The 23,633-nt window shown below is 37.9% G+C and overlaps 2 protein-coding genes and 1 non-coding gene across 6 annotated transcripts in view; 2 read left to right on the top strand and 1 right to left on the bottom strand.

The window, feature by feature from the left end:
* NKIRAS1 (NFKB inhibitor interacting Ras like 1) overlaps positions 1–14,181 on the top strand; it is a 76,008-nt gene extending 61,827 nt beyond the window's left edge. Inside the window, exon 6 of one of the 3 annotated variants that reach the window (XM_059390851.1) lies at positions 2,195–2,748. In XM_059390851.1, coding sequence (XP_059246834.1) covers positions 2,195–2,307 — 113 coding nt within the window. In that variant the 3' untranslated portion in view covers positions 2,308–2,748. Of the gene's footprint in view, positions 1–2,194; positions 2,749–14,151 lie in introns of those variants that run through there. The other 2 variants (XM_059390852.1, XM_059390855.1) reach the window with 2 other exon arrangements.
* LOC132011756 (ubiquitin-conjugating enzyme E2 E1) overlaps positions 1–23,633 on the bottom strand; it is a 78,624-nt gene that overhangs the window by 30,931 nt on the left and 24,060 nt on the right. The window lies entirely within an intron of this gene.
* On the top strand, positions 21,084–21,190 carry LOC132012643 (U6 spliceosomal RNA). The gene has a single exon (XR_009402648.1). It is a non-coding gene; the product is annotated as a U6 spliceosomal RNA (small nuclear RNA).

Consider the following 23,633-nt stretch of genomic DNA (forward strand, 5'->3'; position numbering starts at 1 on the left):
TGGACTGCAAACACCACCAAGAAAATGAAAAGACAACTGACAAAATGGAATAAAATATTTGCAAATCATGTATCTGATAAGGAACTTTTATACGGAATATAAAGAACTCTTAAATCTCAGTCATAAAACGACAAAGCAAATTTTCAAATGGGCAAAGGATATAAACTTTTCTCCCAAGAAGATTTATAATAGCTAATAAACACATTTAAAAAAAAGGTTTATCATTAGCTATTAGAAAAATGCAAATAAAAGCTACAATGAGATACCACTTTGCACCTAATAGCTGGCTATAATAAAACACAGATAAGAAGTATTGGCTAGATGGAAATCTAAAATAATATACCCACTATGAAAAACAATTCTGCCATTTCCCAAAATGTTAGTAAAGTCCTCCCCTTTTGGCCTTCCATTTAAATCCTTTCCCCATCTCCTAATGTCTATAAAATTTTCCCTGACTACACTTTTATTTCTCCCATGTCTGACCCTGCCAGGGCAGTTCATGATTGTATCACATATTGATTTGGACATTTATAATTACTTCTCCTGTTATTTTTCTTGAATTTGTGTTGCAATTATCTTCCTCTGAGCTCCTTAAGATAAAGACATACTTGGGCAAGAGAACATAATGGGACCAAACATTTATTAAGTACCTGCTTAACTAACTACTTAATATGCATTACCTTAAAACAAGTTTTAAACCCAGAGCCTGAGTTTCTTCATGTATAAATCACGATACCCAAGGCCTGTAGTAAAACACTGGGAAAAGTCCAAGATATCCTAAGTTAAAAAAGGAAGATGTGGGGCGCCTGCGTGGCTCATTTGGTTGGACGACTGCCTTCGGCTCAGGTCATGATCCTGGAGTCTCGGGATCGAGTCCCGCATCGGGCTCAGAGCTCCATGGGGAGTCTGCTTCTCCCTTTGACCTTCTCCTCACTCATGCTCTTTCTCACTGTCTCTCTCTCAAATAAATAAATAAAATCCTTAAAAAAAAAAAAAAAAAGGAAGATGTGGAACAGTGTCTCTAACATATTACCATCTGTGTTTATAAAAAATGGAGGTAGTGGAGGGGAATACGTGTTTGTATTTCTTTTTTTAAAAGATTTTATTTTAAAGAGGGGGGGCAGAGGAGTAGGAGATGGACAAGCAGACTCCATGCTGAGTGTGATTTAGGGCTCGACCCCACGACCATGAGATCACGACCTGAGCCAAAATCAAGAGTCCAATGCCCAACCAACTGAGCCACATAGGCGCCCCAAATGTGTTTCTATAGATAAAATATATGCGTAACTTGCACAGGGAACTGGCAACAGCAACTGCCTTTCAGGGTGGAAATGGGAAAACTGTTTCTCTATACCCTTTTCAATTGTTTGAATTGTCTTATCATGTGCACTCATTACCTCCAAACTAAACTTTTTAAAAATTACAATGTATACAATACACACAAACACATATACAGATGTATGAAATATCTATTTTTTGAAATATATTTTTAAGATATTAAAACCACAGGGTATTTCTACCCTTTGAGGTAAAAATACATTTCATTTCAGTTGTAATTATCTTACTCATATTTATCACCACCCTTACTTTCTTTGAAAGTGCTTATTTTGACATCATGTTCTACTGAGGCAGGACATTAATTTACCAGATGTCTTCCTCTCATCTAGAAGTTAGAAGACTGACCCATGCTTTATTTTAATTAGTATTGTATGTGCCTGGTGAACTGAGTCATTACGCATATGCATCCTGATTTGCCCAGGATAATCCTGCTTTATGCCTACTGCCCTAAAATTACCAATGATAATTATATGATCACCCTACTAATGAATCAAAGGGAGAAGAAGTTTATTCTTCTTATAACATCCATCAGGAGAACCATTCCACCAACTTACGGAAAAAATTACCCAAAAAAATTTTTTTCTAAAGATCTCATTTATTTTTTTGACAGAGAGATCACAAGTAGATAGAGGTAAGCAGAGAGAGAGAGGGGGAAGCAGGCTCCCCGCTGAGCAGAGAGCCCATGTGGGGCTAGACACCAGGACTCTGGGATCATGACCTGAGCCAAAGGCAGAGGCTTACCCACTGAGGCACTCAGGAGCCCCAAAATTACAAAAAAAATTTTATAGTAAATTCCTCTTTTGGAAGTATCAATAAGTGTATAACAACATGATTAATGTTTGTTTTTGTTTTTTAGAGAAAAGGAGCCGGCTCATGCATGAAGCAGGGGAGTTGCAGGAGGAGGAAGAGAGAGAGAGAGAGAGAGAAAATCTTAAGCAGGATCCACACTCAGCACAGAGCCTAATGTAGGGTTCGCTCTCAAAATGCTGAGATCAGGACCCAAGCCAAAATCAAGAGTCTGATCCTTAACTGACTGAGCCACCCAGGACCCCTATCATGACTAACATTTTGACCTCACACAGCATACCCAGTCCCTGTCCTTAGAGTACTTCAAGGTAGTAGATATTTGTTCATCCTGATAAATCATTTTAAAAGGGAAAAAACAAAAACAAAAACAAAAACTAGATACCATACTACTGTTATTTTAAATAGGGAAGAAAAAAAATTAAAATGCTGCTTCCATTTTTCATCTTTTCACAATTCCATCTTGAATGGTATACTTCAGGATACAGTAAATATAATTAAATATTCCAGTTTCCCTTTTCACTATCCATTCTTGAACATGTTTAAGAAACAATTAAAAAAATCAAATGTTGCATCAGACCATAAGAAATTTATGTAATCATTCCTTCCTGACTTTTAAGAACGACTTTCTCTCATAAGTACTGGAAGTTTATTATAAAACAAGAAATGTCCCAAAATAGCAGAGTTTAACGATTAATTTTGTTAGATAATCCCAAGGACTAGTTTCCAAACTTCAGCTGAGTAAGGACCCTTCTGGAGCAGGGCTGGCCAGCTATAACTCACATAGGCCAATCAGGCCCACTGCCTGCTTTGTTCATTAAGGTAAGAATGGCAAATTTTACATTTTTTAAGTAACTGAAAACAATTTAAAGAAAATAATACTTTGTGACACTAGTATCTTATCAGTGCCTATAGATAAAGTTTTATTGGAACACCACCATGTTCCTTCATTTATGTATGGTCTATGCTGCTTTTGTACTATGGGTAGAGTTGAACAGTTTAAATACAGACCACAGGGCCTGCAAAGCCTAACATATTTACTATTTGGACTTGTACTGAAAAAGTTGGCTAACCTCTGCTGTAGAGGCTTTCAGAAAAGGGTAGATCCATATACTGAAACAACAGGGGAGGGAGAGATGGAGAGAAGATTTTTTTTTTTTAAGATTTTGTTTATTTATTTGACAGAGAAAGGGAAAGATCACAAGCAGTCAGAGCAGCAGGCAGAGAGAGGGGGGAAGCAGGCTCCCCACTGAGCAGAGAGCCCGATGTGGGGCTCGATCTCAGGACCCCCAGATCATGACCCGAGGTGAAGGCAGAGGCTTTAACCCACTGAGCCACCCAGGCACCTGAGAAAATGAATTTTTAACCACTGTTTTAAACCACCACCTGGTACAATTCTGTCATAGATAATATATTTAGAAAAAAATGATCTAGACTATTTCTCTATAGACACTTGTAAAAAGGGGAAATTATCAGTAGAGGCATCTAATTTCATAGCTGAGTTAAGGTATGAGCAACCTCAGACAACAGAGAGGCTTCCTTCCTTCTGCCAACACAGTACATACATGCACAACCAACTCAGCCTTCCCTCCTTAAAGGCATGCAGTGCACACTGCCATTTAGATCCTGAGATAAAAAAGAAGTCCATTAAGCAGAACACTTTAATTTCATGTGATAAATTGATTTCATTTTATCTTAAAATTTGCGCTTTTGAAGATAGGTTTCCAAAGTCCTTCCTAGCCTACAGGTCACATTTTCTTTTTTACCACCAATCTCCCCCACCAAAAACAACTACTTTAACAGTTTACCTTTCACATGTAGACCTTTAATCTATCTAGAACTTTCCTCACATATGGTATTGGGGTAGGAGTTGTTTTATTTGCCTCCATATGCGAGTCAGTTTTCCATACACCCATTTATTAAATGCTCCATCCTTTCCCCCACTGGTTTTCTGATACCATGGTAATCATATATTAAAATCCAAAAACACATGTGTCTATCTCTCAGCACTCTTCATCTTCTTCATTTGTCTATCTTAGTACCCTAAAAGACCAGGGCAAGAAAAACAGGGTATATTGACGCACATCTTTATATATCTGGTAATGCAACAACCACTCCCTCCCAACTTATTCTTTTTCTAAGACTGACCTACCTGTTTCCGAACACATTCTCCATACCTAAATTTAGATTAAGTTTATAGAGTTGCCTCAAAAAATAAAATCCAACTGGAATTCAGACCGGAACTGAATTAAATTTATAATGAAGAATTAATACCTATACACCATAAAATTAACAGATAGTGGTCAGAGAGGGAGAAGACATATGCAAAACCTAGAAAAAGGTTTAATATCTAACGTATCCAAACAGAACTTTGGTAGAAAGAGTAGGCAAATGATTATGATTAGGCAATATACAGAACAGGATACATAAAAATCTAACAAGTATAAGACAAGAGACTAACATAAAGTGGTATAATCCAAGAAAATGCAAATCACATTATAAAATACCACTTTTTATATCTACAGAATGATAAAAGCTGAAAATCCGACCATGCCAGGGAGATCCAGGGAAACAAGAACTCTCATGCCCCACAACTAGCAGGCACGCAGAAAAACACAATCATTCTGGAGAAGCATGTGGCACAACTTAAGTAAAAGTGAACTTCAACAAACTCTGTGATTCTTCTGCAGTTTGGCTAAATTCTTACAGAGGTTCACAGAAGCATATGCTAGAATGCTCCCTGTTGCTCTGCCAGTGGTGGGGGAGAGCTAGAACCAACTGGGCTTCTACAAACAGAATGGAAATGTACCTGGTGGAATTTTAGGTAGCAGTTCAGAGCAACGAATTAGGCCTCTGCAGAGCAACAGGAAGAAATTAAAACATAGTGCTTAGTAAAAAAGCAGGAAACAAAATGAGATAATATCATTTATATAAGTTAAAAATACAAATACACTAAATGCATTGGCAAGAAGACATATTAATAATGTACAGAAACACATTAGAAGGAGTGCACTACAGGTTAATTGTACTAGAAAATAAGAATAAAATGGAATAAAATAAGCAAGAAGGAAAAGGAGAAAAAGGCACTTAGTTTATACAAATTCTCGGTTTTTATTTTGTGTTGGAGAAACCGCCAACAAACACCAAGCTAGCTACTGCAGCCTGCACCTGGGAGAGACCACTCTCAACACAACACAACACAACACACACACACTCTACCACTAAAATTATTTTTACATACACCAGTTTGGCATGTAACAGTGAAAGAGCCCTAAGCATAAAAGAAAATTATAAATGGTAAAAGAATTATCAAGAAGACATCTTGAACTGGTATAACCACAATGCAGGATAAAGATGGTATCGTCTGTATTTTGAATAAAAAGTAGGATACCCATTAAAGAGATAAAGAAACACAAGAAAAGCATTTGGGTGAAGGAACTAAGTTTTAGATAGGTTTGTTTCCGGTGTTTGGTTGAAAACACGAACTCCAGAGGGCAGCTGAGGACGGCTATAGATAGATATGAGAATCATCTGAATTGTCCATTGTTATAAATGCCACATATTTATTAAAAACGACTATGGCATTAAAAAAAATGACTGTGGCATGGAAGATGTATGCAGTGCTAATCATGAACACTCTAAGGAAAGTGGAAAGATGCTGATTTAAGACAAAATAAACTAACAGGAAGTAGAGGCGAAAGTAACTGTGGAAGGTAAGAGTGGAGAAGGTAGGGAGTAAATCACTATGGCTCTCACTGATTGAAAGTAACCTGTGTGTAACAAAAATTAAATAAATACTTTTGAGTTTAAAACACCATTACAGGGGTGCCTGGGTGGCTCAGTGGGTTAAGCCTCTGCCTTTGGCTCAGGTTATGATCTCAGGGTCCTGGGATCGAGCCCCACATCGGGCTCTCTGCTTGACGGGGAGCCTGCCTCTCCCTCCCTCTCTGCCTGCCGCTCTGCCTACTTGTGATCTCTCTCACTGAAATAAAAAATAAAATAAAATAAAATCTTTAATAAATAATAATAAATAAATAAATAAAATACCATTACAGTCAGGATTCCTGGGTGGCTCAGTTAAATGTCTGCTTTTGTCTCAGGTCATGATTTTGGGATCCTGGGATAGAGCCCCAGGTCCGGTTCCCAGCTGAGCTGGGAGCCTGCTTCTCCCTCTCCCTCTGCCCCTCCTCATGCTTGCATGAACTCTCTCCCAAATAAATAAGTTCTTTAAAAAACAAAGCAAAACAGTATAATCTACCCAATAGCAGTAGACACCAAAGATTTAAGATAAATTTCTGCGAGCAAACAAGAACTCAGAAAATCTAGAATGTTTTAAGAACAGTGCTCCACAGAGTTGTGCAGTGGCCCTCTCATTTAACAGCATGATGCTGGGCACAGTTCAGAATGTCATCAAAAAATATTTTAACAGAATTGTCTATCCTGTAGTTAGCAAGACTAGTATCAAGCTTATAATTCCACAGACCAACGCAAGGTATTACAGTAACCTAACAGCCTCCCCTGTCCCCTTCTTTAACCCTTAGGTGATAGATGGCTTTCCAAAAAAGTCAGTTTTAATCTTAGAAATCTGAAGGAAGTTGTCTACAAACTATGCTCTTGACATAAAAGCAGCTTTATATTATACTATATACTACTATTATATATATATAATGCATTATATAGACTATACATAGTATATACATTGATATATTGTAAATAATACATGGTATTGTATTTATGTATATATTTTAATATAAAAAGCATATAAACTATATAATTATAGCACATGGTAAACTTTATGGTACTTATACCATAACTATAGTATTATAAGGCTCTTATTTAAAGGAAATAAGACATTGTTCCTCTTAGAGGTCAAAGTTAGATATCAAGTAAGGAAAAAGTGAACCTCTGAGTAGCTATTCCAGAGGAGTCTGAGTTTTAACAGATTTTTTTTTTTTAAGATTTTATCTTATTTATTTGACAGAGAGAGATCACAAGTAGGCAGAGGCAGGCAGAGAGAGAGAGAGAGGAGGAAGCAGGCTCTCCGCTGAGCAGGGTTCGATCCCAGGACCCTGGGATCATGAACTGAGCCAAAGGCAGAGGTTTTAACCCACTGAGCCATCCAGGTGCCCCGAAGAGTCTAAGTTTTAAATGTCTACTTCATTTAGTGTTCTAAAATGAGTAATTTTCATTCTCTTGAAAAGTATAAAATCGTATGTATAACTTAAAAGATCAAAATTTTTAAAATCTAAAAATACCCTTGTAACTCATGGTAATGAGATTTCATATCACAAAAACTGCTATTAGGTTTTGATACAAAATTGTATATAAGAATAGACTCAGTTTTATTTCCTCAAGCTCTGAATTCAGTTTATATAACAAAAGGAGGCCTAAAGCATTGCTTACTTATCTTCAGATTAATGTGAAAGAATTTATGGATATTTAAAGCAGATACAAGATACTGAAATGAAAAGATCTATTCTAAGAACCACCGTTAAGACCAAAGATCCCTTCAATGGGCCATGAAACAGTTCAAATCTACCTTCTTACCTGATCCTAACAGAGAGTCTATTAAACCTGAGATTTACCACCCATTTAAGTAAGTCAAACTAAAAGTTACACCATACTTACTTTCATCTAGTCTTAATAAATCTTTCAAGGTAAACAAGCAACCACTAGAATAATCACAGTGTTAACAACCACTAGAATAATCAAAGTACTAAGTTCTGTGTCAGACTTTTTTGGGAGACTCCTTTTTTGCTGGAGCCTCCGACAGCAGTTACCCCTCACCACCCACCATCAACCCCTCTCCGACTAGAACTCTAAACCACTACCACCCAAACACACTTCCACAAAACAAATAGATCTAGGACAATGATATAAAACTGGGACTTGCAGTTGCATGTGGTATTTTCACTCACTAACCCAGAGGATTTCAAATTTGTGTCAGAATAGTTCAGCGTAACACTGTGTTCAAAAGTAGTCATGTGTTGGAGCGCCTGGGTGGCTCGGTTCATTAAGTGTCTGCCTTCAGCTCCGGTTGTGATCCCAGGGTCCTGGGATCGAGCCCCTCATCGGGCTCTCTGCTCCTTTCTCTCCCACTCCCCTTGCTTGTGTTCCCTTTCTCACTGTGTCAAATAAATAAATAAATAAAATCTTTAACCAAAAAAAAAAAAAAAAAAAGTAGTCATGTGGCTTTTTTGGTTAATAGTGACTACAAATGTGGTTCCAGAATCCCAAAACTGGATGACATTGGTTTAGAAAAGGCAATTTTTAAAAATAAAAAAGTATAAAAGATGATTTTATGATGTTTACATTTTCTCATTAGATTTAAAATATATTTACATATCCAACAGAAATTTGAAGTAGAAATGTAATCTGTAATAATGTAGCTATCTAAATTCTATTATAATCAACATCTACAGTAAGTTCTTCTAATGTGGCTTGACCTGTAATTATATTAGAATTAATATGCTCTCAACACACATCTAATCCTAAAAACCAGTATGAGTGGAGGGATTAAAAAATATCAGAAGTCTAAAACAACTAAAAATTCTAATCACAAAGTGCAGCTGATATGGCCAGAAACAGTATCAGTCTCCAAATATCAACATGAATTTATTTATTTAGATTTTATCCATTTATTTGAGAGAGAGAGAGAGCGCACACGCACATGCACGGGGGGTGGGGGGGGAGAGCAGGGGCAGAGGGAGAGGAAGAAGCAGATTCCCCACTGAGCAGGGAGCCTGACGCAGGGCCCAGTACCAGGTCCCCAGGATCACGACCTGAGCCAAAGGCAGAAGCCCAATCAACCGAGTCAACCCAGGTGCCCCATCAACATGAATCAAATAAAATCTCTTACTCATTATAGCATATAAAATTTTAAGCACAAGCCATTTAAGATAAGTTTAATTCTTCAAATAACTCCTTTCAATCTTTTCAAACAGTTCACCAACATTTATGAAAGTAAATATGATCCATATAAATGTATAGAATAACAAATAAGTACTATTTTCTAATGATTAATTTTTATTTACAAAAAAATGTCATAGGTCTTTTAGTCACTTCAGCTTCTGGCCAAGATGGAATAACAGGTACCAAATTTACCCTACCACCTTAAACAATAACAAAAGCCAAAACAGATGAAACAAAACAGTCTGGAGACAATAGACATCAAGGGAGTTCAGGCTCAAGGTTATGATTCCTGAAAAAGAAAAACGAACATAGGAAGGCCTACAATTGCCCCTGCAATGTAGGGATGGACAGATTGGTATTGCCTCAGTAGAAGTGAAAAGTTAGCTTTCATCACAGTTCTGATCACTCCTTTTTTTAAAGATTTTATTTATTGACAGAGAGAGACACAGAAAGAGAGGGAACACAAGCAGGGGGAGTGGGAGAGGGAGAAGGCCTCCTGTCAAGCAGGGATCAATGCGGGCCTCAATCCTAGGACCCGGAGCCACCCAGGCAATCCTGTTCTGACCATTCTTAACAAAGCTTAAAAGCAGGTCTCAAAAGGATCAATCTATTTCCAAGTAAATTAAAGGCATGTGACCTTAATGGCAAACCTTAGGAATATATTTAAAAATACAAAAATACCCAGCACCCAAAAAGGTTATGATTCACAGCGTATGGTATTCAATAAAAAAACTCCCAGATACAGAAAGGAGTTCAAAAATGTGAGGAGAGGGACGCCTGGGTGGCTCACTCAGTTATGCTGCTGCCTTCGGCTCGGGTCATGATCCCAGGATCCTGGGATTGAGTCCCACGTTGGGCTCCTTGCTCGGCAGGGAGCCTGCTTCTCTCTCTGCCTGCTTGTGATCTTTCTCTGACAGATATATAAATAAAAAATAATTTTTTAAAAAAATGTGAGGAGAAAAGCCAATCAACATTAAAAATTCCAGGAATGACAGAGAGAATAAAATAATTTTTTTAAAAGATTTTATTTATTTATTTATTTGACAGAGATCACACGTAGGCAGAGAGGCAAGCAGAGAGAGAGAGAAGAGGAAAACAGGCCTCTCGCTAAGCAGAGAGCCCGATGCAGGGCTTGATCCTAGGACCCTGGGACCATGATCTGAGCCAAAGGCAGAGGCTTTAACCCACTGAGCCACCCAAGCACCCTGGAGAGAATAAAATTAACGGACAAAGACAGTAAACTGTTGTTATAACTATTTAGCAAGTTCAAAATGATAGACAATTTCAAAATGATAGACAAATGCCTGAATGTGTTAGGTGCAGGCATGGAAATTATAAAAATACACAAATCAAACTTTTAAATGAAAAATATAACATCTGAGATGAAAAACACAGTGGATGGGATTAACAGTATGTTAGATACTGCAAAAGAAAAGATGAATAAACCTGAAAACACAGCAATAGAAGTTACTCAACACACACACACACACACACACACACACACACACACAGACATTGGAAGTAAAGCATCAGGGATCTGTGGAAAAACTTCAAACAGCCTAATATACAAAAAGGGGAAAGACCTGAGAAAACATGTTAAAACTGTCACCCAGCAAAAATGTTTCAAAAACAAAGGCAAAATAAAGATTTTTTTCAGGTGTACAAAAACCAGAAGAATTCATCACCAGCAGAACTGATTGTAGGAAATGTTAAAGATAGTCTCTCAAGTGGAAGATAATGAGGTGTATATCCGAAACTATACAAAAGAATAAAGAACACCCAAAATGGTAATACATTTGTGGAAAAGATAAATTTTAATTATTTCTTAAATCCCTCTAAAAAATAAGTGTCTAAAGCAAAAACAGTAACAAAGTATCGTAGGGTTTATAACTGGAAGGAAGAAATAAATGTTAAAGGATCCTATACTACAAGAAGGGGCATAATATCACTTGACAGTGTAATATGCTGAAGAGGTATGCTATGAACTCTATACCAACCACTAAAAAACAAAACAAAAAGGTATAGTTACTAACTCAACAAGGCATATGTTGATCAAAAAAACAAAACAAAAAAATCCACCCCAACCCAAAATAAAGTGTGGAAAAATGGAAAGGGAATAAACAACAGATGGAACAAACAGAAAACAAACATTAAAACAGGAGATTCAAATCCAAGTACATCAAAAGAAGCATTAAAGGTAAATGGCTCAAACATTCCAGTTTAATGGCAGACTGTCAGATTGGAAAAGATCAAGTCCCAACTATACGCTGCTTAAAAGAAACTCTTATTAAATTTTTTAAAAGTTATGTGCCAGCTATCATTTATTAAACCACTAATCAATATGAAAATCTTCTCCTGCTGGGATTTAAAACTATCAATTTGTAAAACAGAGCAACAATACCATGGAAAGAAAGGGACATTTTTCAACAGAATGATAAAGATTCTCAATTCTCCAAATTATCAGACTCTGTCTTCTAGTGAAGGTACATACCATATATTACTTCTCTCTACACCCAAAGTTCTTCAAAAGATTTGATTAAAAGGGTGCTTATCAAATAAACCATTCTTACTCAAACAAGTAAGCTACTCCCCTAACCAAAAAAAAAAAAACAAAAAGCCAAAGATTAAACCCAACCAAACACAAACTATGTTCAATGCCTTATAAAATGCAACAAGACAGTTGTGATTTCTAACATCACATAAAACCTCTGAATTGAAAGGTGGGATCAGCCAACACTAAAAATAAAAATATACATCAAGCTGGACTTGGATGTAGTGGGCAAGATTCCCAAAATGTAGTCCCTCCTCACTTCAGAAGAAAGCAAATACATCACTAAATATTTAAACATCTATCTGTGTGACACTAATATCATGGGATGCTTAGAATTTTGAGAGTACTCCTAGTTCTGATGCTAGGTTTGAAAGATAACCTCTCTTACTCGGCCCCCTAAGTCTAAACAGCACACCTGTTCAAATTCCTTGCTTTTAAATCCTGGCTGTCAAACTTTCTAGCTGGGCAAGTTACTTTATTTTCATGGACAAGTTACTTTACTTCTTTATGCTTCAACTTTCTCATCTGTAAAATAGTGAAAATTTTTTTTTTCTTGAAGAATGCTTTTTTTTTTTTTTTAAGATTTTATTTATTTATTTGACAGACAGAGATCACAAGTAGGCAGAGAGGCAGGCAGAGAGAGAGAGGAGGAAGCAGGCTCCCTGCGGAGAAGAGAGCCCGATGCGGGACTTGATCCCAGGACCCTGAGATCATGACCTGAGCTGAAGGCAGCGGCTTAACCCACTGAGCCACCCAGGCGCCCTGAAGAATGCTTTTTAAAGTAGTAACAGTCATTATGAATTGAGGCCTTACTACAATCAGGGCACTGTTCCAAGTAATTTACATACAATGTATTTTTAAATCCTCAAAACCTATGAGACAAACATTGTTATCCCATTTCACAGATAAGAAAACTGAAGTACAGATATTTGTGTTCCTCCCAAATTTACATAGCTCAATCTGATTCTAAGACCTGCCATCCTAATCAATATGCTAAATAAGTAACTCCTTTATAAATATTTTTCCCAGAAATTGCATGTCTTTTGTTTTAGAATGCCAAATAATTAATATGAGCTCTATCTTCTTTGTTTTGAATAATCCCAGCAATCTAGCACAAAGAGAGCATAAAGCAAATCAATGAAAGGGGGCTCAATGAATGGATTCTGTGCATGATCTTGTCATGTCACTTATGCATGCAGCGGCTGTAATCAGAAGACTGGTGCTCTATCCTCAACCATACCAGTCCTCAGCTGTGCCTTTTTAAGTCACATTACCTCCCTAGATCTGAGAGTTCTCATTTATAAAATGAAGACGTGAACTAAAACTAAGTTCCCTTTCAGCTCTAAAATTTCCAAGAAGAAATGCTTCTCACCAGAACAGAAATAATTTGCTGTTTTCAGAGTAACATTTAAAGCCCCTTTATTTGTTTAAAATCTCTGTTCTCCCAGACTGAGAGCTCCAAAAAGGCCTGGACCTTATCTGTCTTGTTTATAAATATCCCCAGCACAGTTGTGGACACATGGAAGATACCGGATATTTAATGAGTGAAATGCATTATAGGTGAAAACTGTGAACAATAAATGAAATGGGGACTTTTTTTTTTTTTTTAATTTATTTGTCAGAGAGAGAGATTAAGCAGGGGGAACAGCAGGCAGAGGGAGAAGCAGGCTCCCTCCTGAGCAAGGAGCCCCATGCTGGACTCAATCCAAGGACCCTGGGATCATGACCTGAGCTGAAGGCAGATGCTTAACCGACTGAGCAACCCAGGTGTCCCGAGAACCTATTTTTTTATGTAGTACTCTAACTCAGTTGTTTCCTAAATTCCATGAATGAATAGCTAATTTTATGACCTGAACACTCATTTTGGATACTGCTATTTACTTTAGTTACAAAAACTGTGAATTCACCAGACTTCAAAATGTTTTAGTTTTTGCTGTTCCCATGTATTTCACCTGTACCCAACTGTACCACCTCATCTGAGGCCATGCTCTTCCAGTCAGGCTTTGGGACAGTCAGTAGCAGTTTGCATTACGAAAAAAAATAAAGCATACTTGTAGAGAACAGCAGAGATGAGAAAAAAGAATCCCTGGCTTCCGCTGTTTCTGGTACCCAGAACATTTTGAGTTATCAGTCACATACTTGGATATCCTTACAATGATCTCATCTTTTTATTTCAATGAGTCAGAATTAGACTTTTGTTACTTGCACATAGAGAGTCTTAATAACAAAAAGTGGTACCAGACTGACTCCCTAATTCTCCCCACAGTGAAGTGGTTGAGAGCACAGGCCCTGGAGCCCAGACTGCCTGGGCTCCTCTCCGGGTTCCTCCTAGCTACCTATATAACCTACACCTAGATTTCATCATCTGTAAAATGGCAAGAACAACACTCACTAATAGGAATGGTTTAAATTTTAAATCAGTTTTTACATTTAAAGCCCTTAGAATGAAGCCTGACCCACAATGACAGCCTAAAAAGAATGAGCTATTACTGTTTTTGTTGTTCGGTGACCAAGAGCTCCATGAGGGATCTATTGCTGTGATTTAGGTGCTCCGACTGTGACCAGTCATTCGGCTCTACACACTCCCTTCCCCATGACACAGGGACAGAGAGTGCAATGGCAAGGCAACACCATTGGCAGGCAGCGAGAGGCTCCACATGCAGGTGAATGGGGAAGCGGAATAAGGTAAGAGCACAAGGAAAAGCAGCCGCTAATCCACTGCTCCAAGCATCGCACTGTTCTCTTGTGAAGAGCTTCCATGCATCCAAAACCCCAAACCTGCCCCCACTCCAGTATTTACTCACACTACTCCTCATTCTGTTCTGTTGGGTTTCTAAACCTAAAGATTTTTTGTATGTTTTTATTTCAAAAGATCTGAGCTTGCCAAAAAAAAATTACTGATGGTTATAAACATTACAATTCTTTGTTATTTGTGATTTTTATTTTGTGTGTAATGGGGACTGGGCAAAGAAGGCTGACTGACATTTGTGAACCCTCAATCGATTTATATGATATGCAATGATCAAGACCCTCTATACCTGTCAATGGTCCTGTGAAGGGGTAAGACAACTTCAAAAAAAGGATTTAGAATAAAATTTGAATATCATCCTGATTGAACTAGGACCAAGTACGGCCCAGAGATTAAGCCCATGCATTTAGGAAATACAGGGTTCTACACCTTGTGTACTGTTGGTGCATATCGGTGCAGCCACTATGGAAAACAGTATTCTTCAAAATATTAAAAATTAAACTACCATATGATCCAGCAATCCCACTTCTGGGTATGTAGTCAAAGAAAACAAAAACACCAATTTGAAGAGATATATGCACCCCCATGTTCACTGCAGCATTATTTATAATGGCCAAGACACATGGAGTATTTACCCAAAGAAAATGAAAACACTAACTCAAAAAGGTATCTGTACTCTGTGTTCACTGCAGCGCTATTTATTAAGAGCAAAGATATAGAAACAACCCAAGTGTTCATCAAAGGACAAAAGGAAAAAGAAAATGAAGGGTGTGTGTGTGTGTGTGTAAACACACAATGAATTATTATTCAACCATAAAAAAGAATGAAATATGGCCATGGGCAACAACATGGGGTAGATCTTAACTAACTAACTGAAATGTTAGAGAAAGACAAATATTTGATCTTACTTACATGCAGAATCTTAAAAAAACAAAACAAACAAAAAGCACTCCCTAGTGGTTGCCAGAGGCTGGGACGGGGTTAAAAGGTACAAACTCCACTTATAAAATAAGTCAGTAATGTACAACATGGTGACTCGGTTAATAATACTGTATTATGTAACTGGAAGTTGCTAATAAAGTAGATCTTAAAAATTCTAATCACACAGAAAAATTTGTTAACTGTATGGTGATGAATGTTAACTAGATTTACTGTGGTTATCACTCCACAAAATTCGCAAATACTGCATCATTATGTTATACACCTGAAACTAATGTTATATGTCGACTATATCTCATTTTTAAAAATGTCCAAAGCTTCAATAGAGCAACCTTCTCATTTGTACAGCAGTTCCACCACCTACCTTGGGGCCAGGCACAGGGTAGATGTGAATACTGCTTGCTGTTTTTATAAATGAAGGTGTGACATTTCTTTTTTTTTTTTTTTTAACAATTTTATTTATGCAGATATTTATAGGGAGGGGACAGAGGCAGATGGAGAAGCAGGCTCCCCACGGAGCAGGGAGCCTGATGTGGGACTCGATCCAGGACCCCGGGATCATGACCTGAGCTGAAGGCAGACAATTAACCATCTGAGCCATCCAGGCGCCAAGGTGTGGCATTTCTTATAGGTACTAATTTAATGATTTCCTGTTTCATAAGAAATTAAAAATATCATGTTGTATTCAGAGGGAATGGGCTAAATGTCCTAATAGAAACCTAAAAATTCAGTGGCTTAAAAAGGATCTATGTTTAAGGTGCCTGGGGGGCTCAGCTGGTTAAGAGTCTGCCTTCTGCTCAGGTCATGATCCTGGGGCCCCAGCATAGAGCTCCACATTGGGCTTTCTGCTCAGCAGGGAGTCTGCTGCTCCCTCTGATCCTCCCCTCCTCTCATGTTCTCTCTCTCTCTCTCAAATAAATAAATAAAATCTTTTTTTTTTTTTTTAAAGATTTTATTTATTTATTTGAGAGAGAAACAGTGAGAGAGAGCATGAGCTAGGAGAAGGTCAGAGAGCGAAGCAGACTTCCCATGGAGCTGGGAGCCCGATGCGGGACTCGATCCCGGGACTCCGGGATCATGACCTGAGCCGAAGGCAGTCGTCCAACCAACTGAGCCACCCAGGCGTCCCTAAATAAATAAAATCTTAAAAAAAAAAAAAAAAAAGGATCGGGGCACCTGGATAGCTTGGTGAGTTAAGCCTCTGCCTTCGGCCCAGGTCATGGCTTCAGGGTCCTGGGATCGAGCCCCATATCAGACTCTCTGCTCAGTGGGGAGCCTGCTTCTCCCTCTCTGCCTGCTGCTCTGCCTACTTGTGATCTTTGTCTGACAAATAAATAAAATTTATAAATAAATTCACTGATCTATGTTTATTTTCAGGAAGAGAGGTGGCTCAGTACAGGGCTGACATTCAGAGATTCTCTGCCAAGGTGGTCCTACAATTCTCATAGTATTGCCTCTACCTCTGGGTTTAAGGTGGCTGTCCACATTGTCACAACTTCTCAGCAAGTGGGAAAAGGAAAAGGAAAGTCCAGTGTAGGGTGCTTCCCTTTAAAGGAAATGACCTGGAAGTTAAATGCATCACTTATTTTCACATCTTTTTAGCCCAAACTTAGTCATGTGGCAACATCCACTACACAGAGGACTGGGAAACGTGTCCATCTCTAGGGTTTCTGTTCTTAAAGGGGTTAAAGCTGGGGACACCCAGAGACTATACATACATACATACATACACACACACACACACACACACACACACACACACAGTTATTGTAAAAATAAAAACTTGAAAAAGTAGTTACTATATTATTCCTATATTATTCACAGCATATGCTAAGTATAACACACACACATACACCACTAAAATTTCCAGCATATGGAGATTCAATAATTTATCTATTCTCCTACAAGTAGATGTTTCATTGTAATTTATACTTTTTGAAAGCTCTCAGGTAATATTTAAGCAGCCTAACTTACATCTTTTCATGAAATAGCAATTGAGATGAATTTTGGTTGAGTATCTGACTCTGGTTTCAGCTCGCATCATGATCTTGGGGTTTTGAGATCCAGCCCCAAGGGTCTGGCTCTGTACTCAGTGGGAGTCTACTTGAGATTTTCTCTGTTCCCCTCCCCCTACCCCCCCAAATAAATAAATCTTTAAAAAAAAATAAAAATCATAGATATAGAGAACTGATTGGTGTTTGCCAGAGCAGGAGCAGGGGTCAAGAGGTACAATTTCCACTTACAAAATAAGTCAGTCATGGAAATGTAATATAGAGCATGGTGACTATAGTTAATGATACCAGACTGCAATTCTAAAAGTTGCTAAGGGAGTAAATCTTCAAAGTTCTCATGATAAGAAAAAATCTTCTTTTTTGGAAACTAAATCTTTTCTGGAAACTACCTACTGTGGTGATCATTCCACAAGGGTTGACTCTTGAACACGAGGGGGAGAGATGCCTACCTCGCTACACACACACACAACTGAAAATTCACATATAAGTTTTTCACTCCCCTCAAAGCTTAACTACTTTATAGCCTACTGCTGACAGGAAGCCTTACCAGTAACAATCAGTTTGATAACACATATTGTGTACATTTCTATGTATACATGGAAGTATACATAAAATATACTCATAAAGTAAGCTAGAGAAAAAAACATTATTAAGAAAATATAAGAAAAATACAATTTTTAATTTTTAAAAATTTTAATTTTCATTTAAAATTAAAATTTTAATTTTTTTTAATTTTTAAAAAATCCATTTTGGGGGTGCCTGGGTGGCTCAGTCGTTAAACGTCTGGCTTCGGCTTGGGTCATGGTCCCAGGGTCTTGGGATCAGGCCCCACATCAGGCATCCTGCCCGGTAGGAAGCCTGCTTCTCCCTCTCCCACTCCCCTACTTATGCCCCTCTCTTGCTGTGTCTCTGTCAAATAAATAGATTAAAAACTTAACAACAACAAAAAAAAATCAATCCATTTTTAAGTAGACCCACACAGTTCAAACCTGTGTTGTTCAATACTGAATCACAATGCTGTACACCTGAAACAAATATAATGTACCAATAAACATTAAAAAAAAAAAACAGAGGGGTCTAAAGGGCCATCAGAATAAAGGTTAAAATAAAGGCCATAAAGAATCATACAGACATGACTTTCTTGAGAGAGATTTTCTTGGCAAAAATATATCTTAGGGGCGCCTGGGTGGCTCATTTGGTTAAGCGTCTGCCCACGGCTTGAGTTGTGCATCAGGCTCCCTGCTCAGCATGGAGCCTGCTTTCCCTCTTCTCTTGCTACACCTGCTACTCCCCTGCTTGTTCTCTCTCTCTGTCAAATGAATTAAAAAAATTAAAAATTTTTAAAAATCTTTTTAAATCATTCTGGAGCCAAAATTCCAGTATGTATCTAACCAATAAAACGGAGATGAGAAAGAAGGAAAACATATAGTATATTCTAACAATGCTAGGGCTTCTCTACAGAAATTCTGAAATAATGGCAAACTCTAGGGCTCCTTGTCTTAGGGACCCAGAACCAGCAGAGCCCGTCAATCCATGCTAAGTCACAAACTCTCTGGAGGAGACTATCTCCTTTTCTTCTTTTGTTTTTCTTTCAGAGGTTTCTTATCTGTACAAGTTACCAAATGAAACCTGTAGGGAGAAACAGAAAAGACCCCATTTCTAACCTCAAGAAGTATACAATCTCTCTTCTAGACCCATTCCCTTTCTTCAACTCTTTTTCCCTCACCTTCTCTCATTAGCTCAATTTAGAGCTTCAAAAGGTCTGTAACCTTTCCCTTCTGCTCCCTCAATCTGTAAAAACCCTCACATTTTACCTCTAGGAAGAATAGAGGGAGGGACTGCCCCTCAGGCTACTGATGGAGGGTTTTCATTCTCCCACCCCCCAACCTAGCCGCCAGGCAAATTCACTAATCTCTCTTCCTCTCCAACCACTGAAAAACTCAGTTACAAATGTGCATGGAGAGGGACAGGATTAGATAGTGCTGCAACCACATGACAAAAATTTTAGATGAGAGGGGATAATAAAAATAATAAATAGTGTCTTACTTATTATTTGTTTTGTCATTCCACGTGAAGAGCATGTATCATACTTTTGTATCTCCACACATTCTAATTCAATGCTGTGCATATGGACACATAAATGCTCAGCATATAATTGTAGTAAAAAATTTTCAAGTCCTTTTTTTTGATGGTGGCTATTACTCTAACATTTGATTGCAACACCACTGCCTTTTTTAGCAAATGCTTCAACTAACTTAGGCAAATATCCAAATAACAATCCCATCTTCTCAAACTGTAAAACTGATCTAACTTTTGTATCACTAGGTATACCATATTTTCTTAAAAATTAAACCTGTATTTAAAATCTTAAGGATAGGGGCACCCGAGTGGCTCAGTTAGTTAAGTGTCTGCCTTCGGCTCAGGTCATGATCCTGGGGTTCTGGGAATGAGCCCCAAGTAAGGCTCCCTGCTCAGCTCCCTGCTTCTCTCCCTCTCCTTCTGCCCCTCCCTCCTTGTGCGCTCTCTCATGCGCACAGTCTCTCAAATAAAAATAAATAAATAAATAAAATCTTAGGGATAAATATTGCCCTTAACATAAAACAGAAATTGTTTTGGTTTTTTTAATCAACAAAAAACTAAAACAGACTTCGTGGTTTAGTCACCTTCAACTTGACTATAATAATTTCTCAGTGACTGATGTTAATATCTAAAGAAATGCCCTAATAACATTTACACAACTACTGTACTGCTAATCAAATACTGTAATTTGTTTCGCTACTCTTTCAAATTGTTTAAGTTATTTCCTGGTGTTAAGCACAAGCAATAAAAATAAAACAATCAGATTTTAAAGAACTTAGTCTACTGCAGTGACAGACACAAATGATTATGAATGAATGTGATAAATGTTGTAAAGAATTACATGTCATGGGGCACCTGGGTGGCTCAGGGGTTAAAGCCTCTGCCTTCAGCTCAGGTCAGGATCTCAGGGTCCTGGGATCAAGCCCTGCATTGGGCTCTCAGCGGGGAGCCTGTCCCCCCCCCTCTCTCTGCCTGCCTCTCTGCCTACTTGTGATCTCTGTCAGATAAATAAATAAAACCTTTAAAAAAAAATTATATGTCACAGGACACAGGTGAGAGAGTTGTGTGGAATGAATCATTTTTATCTGAGTCTTGAAGAATAATAAGGACAGAAACTGAGAGATGAAATATTCCTGAAATATTCCAGGGAGCAGACTAAATGTATTAAGTAATGGGTGGAGAAACAATAAGATGGGGATACAGTAGACTGGAATCAGGTGGTAAGAAGTTTATATCATATAAATCTCATATATATTATTTCGGGCACTTCATCTGAAGAGCAACTGGAGGCCTTAAACTTTCAAGAAGAGGAATGCCACAAAGATCAAACCTAAGGAGAACATTTAGAAGTAAATAGCCAGCCTGATGAAACAGTATTAGTAGGTAGGCTGTAAAATAAGCCTATCTTTTAAAATTTAAATACAGTTTTGCTAAGTAAAATTTAACAAGCAACAATTTGAAGTAAAGCCTATATAATTCATAGAGCTACTACAAGAGGCAGTAGAGTTAGGCATAAAGGCTTTGAAGGCCAGGACCTAAATAGCTTCATGACTGGAGAACCAAGTGTCCTTCAGCAAGCTACTTAAACATTTGAGGCTTGTCTTATCTGTAAAATGAGAATAACAATCATATTCACATCAGGTTAATGGCTATCATTATTATTTAAGTTTTATTCTGTTTTTAAAATCTCCACAGCACAGTGCTCGCTTCGGCAGCACATATACTAAAATTGGAACGATACAGAGAAGATTAGCATGGCCCCTGCGCAAGGATGACACGCAAATTCGTGAAGCGTTCCATATTTTATGCGGCTTCCCAGTGAGCTGCTGCACTTCGCGGAGGAAACGGTATCAAAGTGAAAAAAATATTAAAAAAAAAAAAATCTCCACAGCACAGAATATGAAGCAAAAAGAAGCTAAGATTTGTATGGTAGGTCAAAAGAGTTGTCCAAAATACCACCAATCAAGTTTTCCACTGTTCATTACTTTGTATAAAGTGAATATGCAGAATACTGGACACACTGATGTCATTTTACAATATAATTACAAAAATTCGGGGCACCTAGGTGGCTTAGTAGGTTAAGTGTCTCCCTTTGGCTCAGACCATGATTCCAGAGCCCCACAGCGGGCTCCCTGCTCAGCGGAGAGCCTGCTTCTCTTTCTCCCCCTCTGCTGTTCCCCCTACTTGTATACTCTTTCTGTCAAATAAGTAAAATCTATAAATAAATAAATAAATAAATACTAAAATTCATTTCAAAGTCCAATACAAACTACGTGAAGTTTTTTAGAATGCTGATTATTTTATATTATTGGTCTCATTTCCCTTTAAGCAAATACCCATGTTATATTTGCACTGAAATCTTGTCCCCTTAAGAATTCTGAATGACAAAAAAAAAAAAAAAAAAGAATTCTGAATGACCTGTGTAATTTTTCTATAATGGATAAGTGGGGAAAAAAAATTTTCCTAAGGGGCCTTTCTCTTAGCTGTTTATTATTAGTTCAAGGGGGGAAAAATCATTAAAAAACTGGTCTTTCAGTGAGAAAAACTGCCCTTCATTAAGAAACGATTTAATTCCTAATCAATGCAACCCCGTATCTCCTGTAATATTAAGATATGCTAGAATTACATTTCATTTTATAGGATAAAAAAGCTAATAAAAAAGGTTTCAATAACTTGATTTTTTTAGTAACTGAAATTGCAAATACATGTCTAAGAATGTTTATATCACTACTCTAATCTGTTTTAGAGCCTTAACACCTATGTTTGTCCTACATGTCCCCTTTAGTCCACATATTTTCAGTTATTCTAACTAAGCATTACGGCAAAATTATTACTCCATAAAAGCATCTACCAAATCAAAGAAACTGGAAAGCATCCTACTATACAGTCATATCACACTGATAAGAAGCTTCCCATTGCATAGATAAATCTTTTCCTTACCACGGGTAACCAACCAAGGGGGGACTAGAGGAAATCTGGCAAGCTGCCTCCCAGACCACTGAGGGTTCTTCATTGCTTCCTCAAGCTTTCATTTGCTGTTCCTGTTCTTAAAGAGGTACAAAGCCAAACTCTTGATGCTTCCACACTGGCAGACTCAAGCTATCTTCACTTCAACTCCACAGTGAGGAAGCCAGGAAAGGAGATTACAAAGACAACTAACAAGCTGCTTTTGTTGGGTTTGAATGCTATATACCCACTACAAAGCATCCACACTTCAACCCAACCATTATGTCAAGACAAGATGAATACTGTTATACCTCCCTTCATAGGTTTAGATGCCAATTTTGGGTAGCATGTCTCTAATTTTTATGAAAGTTCTAGATGTAATAGGTAGAGATATTTAGACATAATAGGTATGATAAATATATCAATTACATGTAGACGTAACAGAAATGCTGTACAAGAAAATGTGAGTAAATCTGTTAACTAAAAGAAAAAAAAGGATACTTACAAAGAATAGCTTCAAAAACTCGTTTTTTAGGAGTTGGAAATTTTATGAGAATCTTATTCTTCAAGTATAGGTCAAGTGTGGTGGTCTATCATTCCTTTACTTAAAGCTCTCCAATGCTTTCTACTGAAATTGATAAAATCTGACTCCTGCCTGCTTCATCTCCTACCACTCTCATCCTCACTCACAATGGCCATTCTTGCTGGCCTTCCCCATGTAACACCTGTTGGCTGTCTTTCTGCCTAAAATGCCCTTCTCATAGCCAGATCCTTGTCATCATTAAGGGCCATCTCCCTAAAATGGCCTGTAACAATGACCCAATCTGCCCAGCCACTTGCTATGCCATTACCCTGTTTTAATATTTTTTTTATTTTTTAAGTCAGAGAGAGAGAGAACACGTGTGCCCGCACTAGCAGCGGAGCAACAGGCAGAGGGAGAAGCAGGCTCCTCACTGGGCAAGGAGGCCCATGTAGGACTCAATTCCAGGATCCTGGGACCATGAACTGAGCCGAAGGCAGACACTTAACCAACTGAGCCACCCAGATGTCCCAATTCCTTAGTATTGTTATCTGAAATCACTTTTGTGCATTTTTTTTTTATTTTTTTTTTAAATTTTTTATTTTTTATAAACATATATTTTTATCCCCAGGGGTACAGGTCTGTGAATCACCAGGTTTACACACTTCACAGCACTCACCAAATCACATACCCTCCCCAATGTCCATAATCCCACCCCCTTCTCCCAAACCCCCTCCCCCCGGCAACCCTCAGTTTGTTTTGTGAGATTAAGAGTCTCTTATG

The sequence above is a fragment of the Mustela nigripes genome, chromosome 2 (genome assembly GCF_022355385.1).
Source record: "Mustela nigripes isolate SB6536 chromosome 2, MUSNIG.SB6536, whole genome shotgun sequence".
NCBI classification, from domain to species: Eukaryota; Metazoa; Chordata; class Mammalia; order Carnivora; family Mustelidae; genus Mustela; species Mustela nigripes.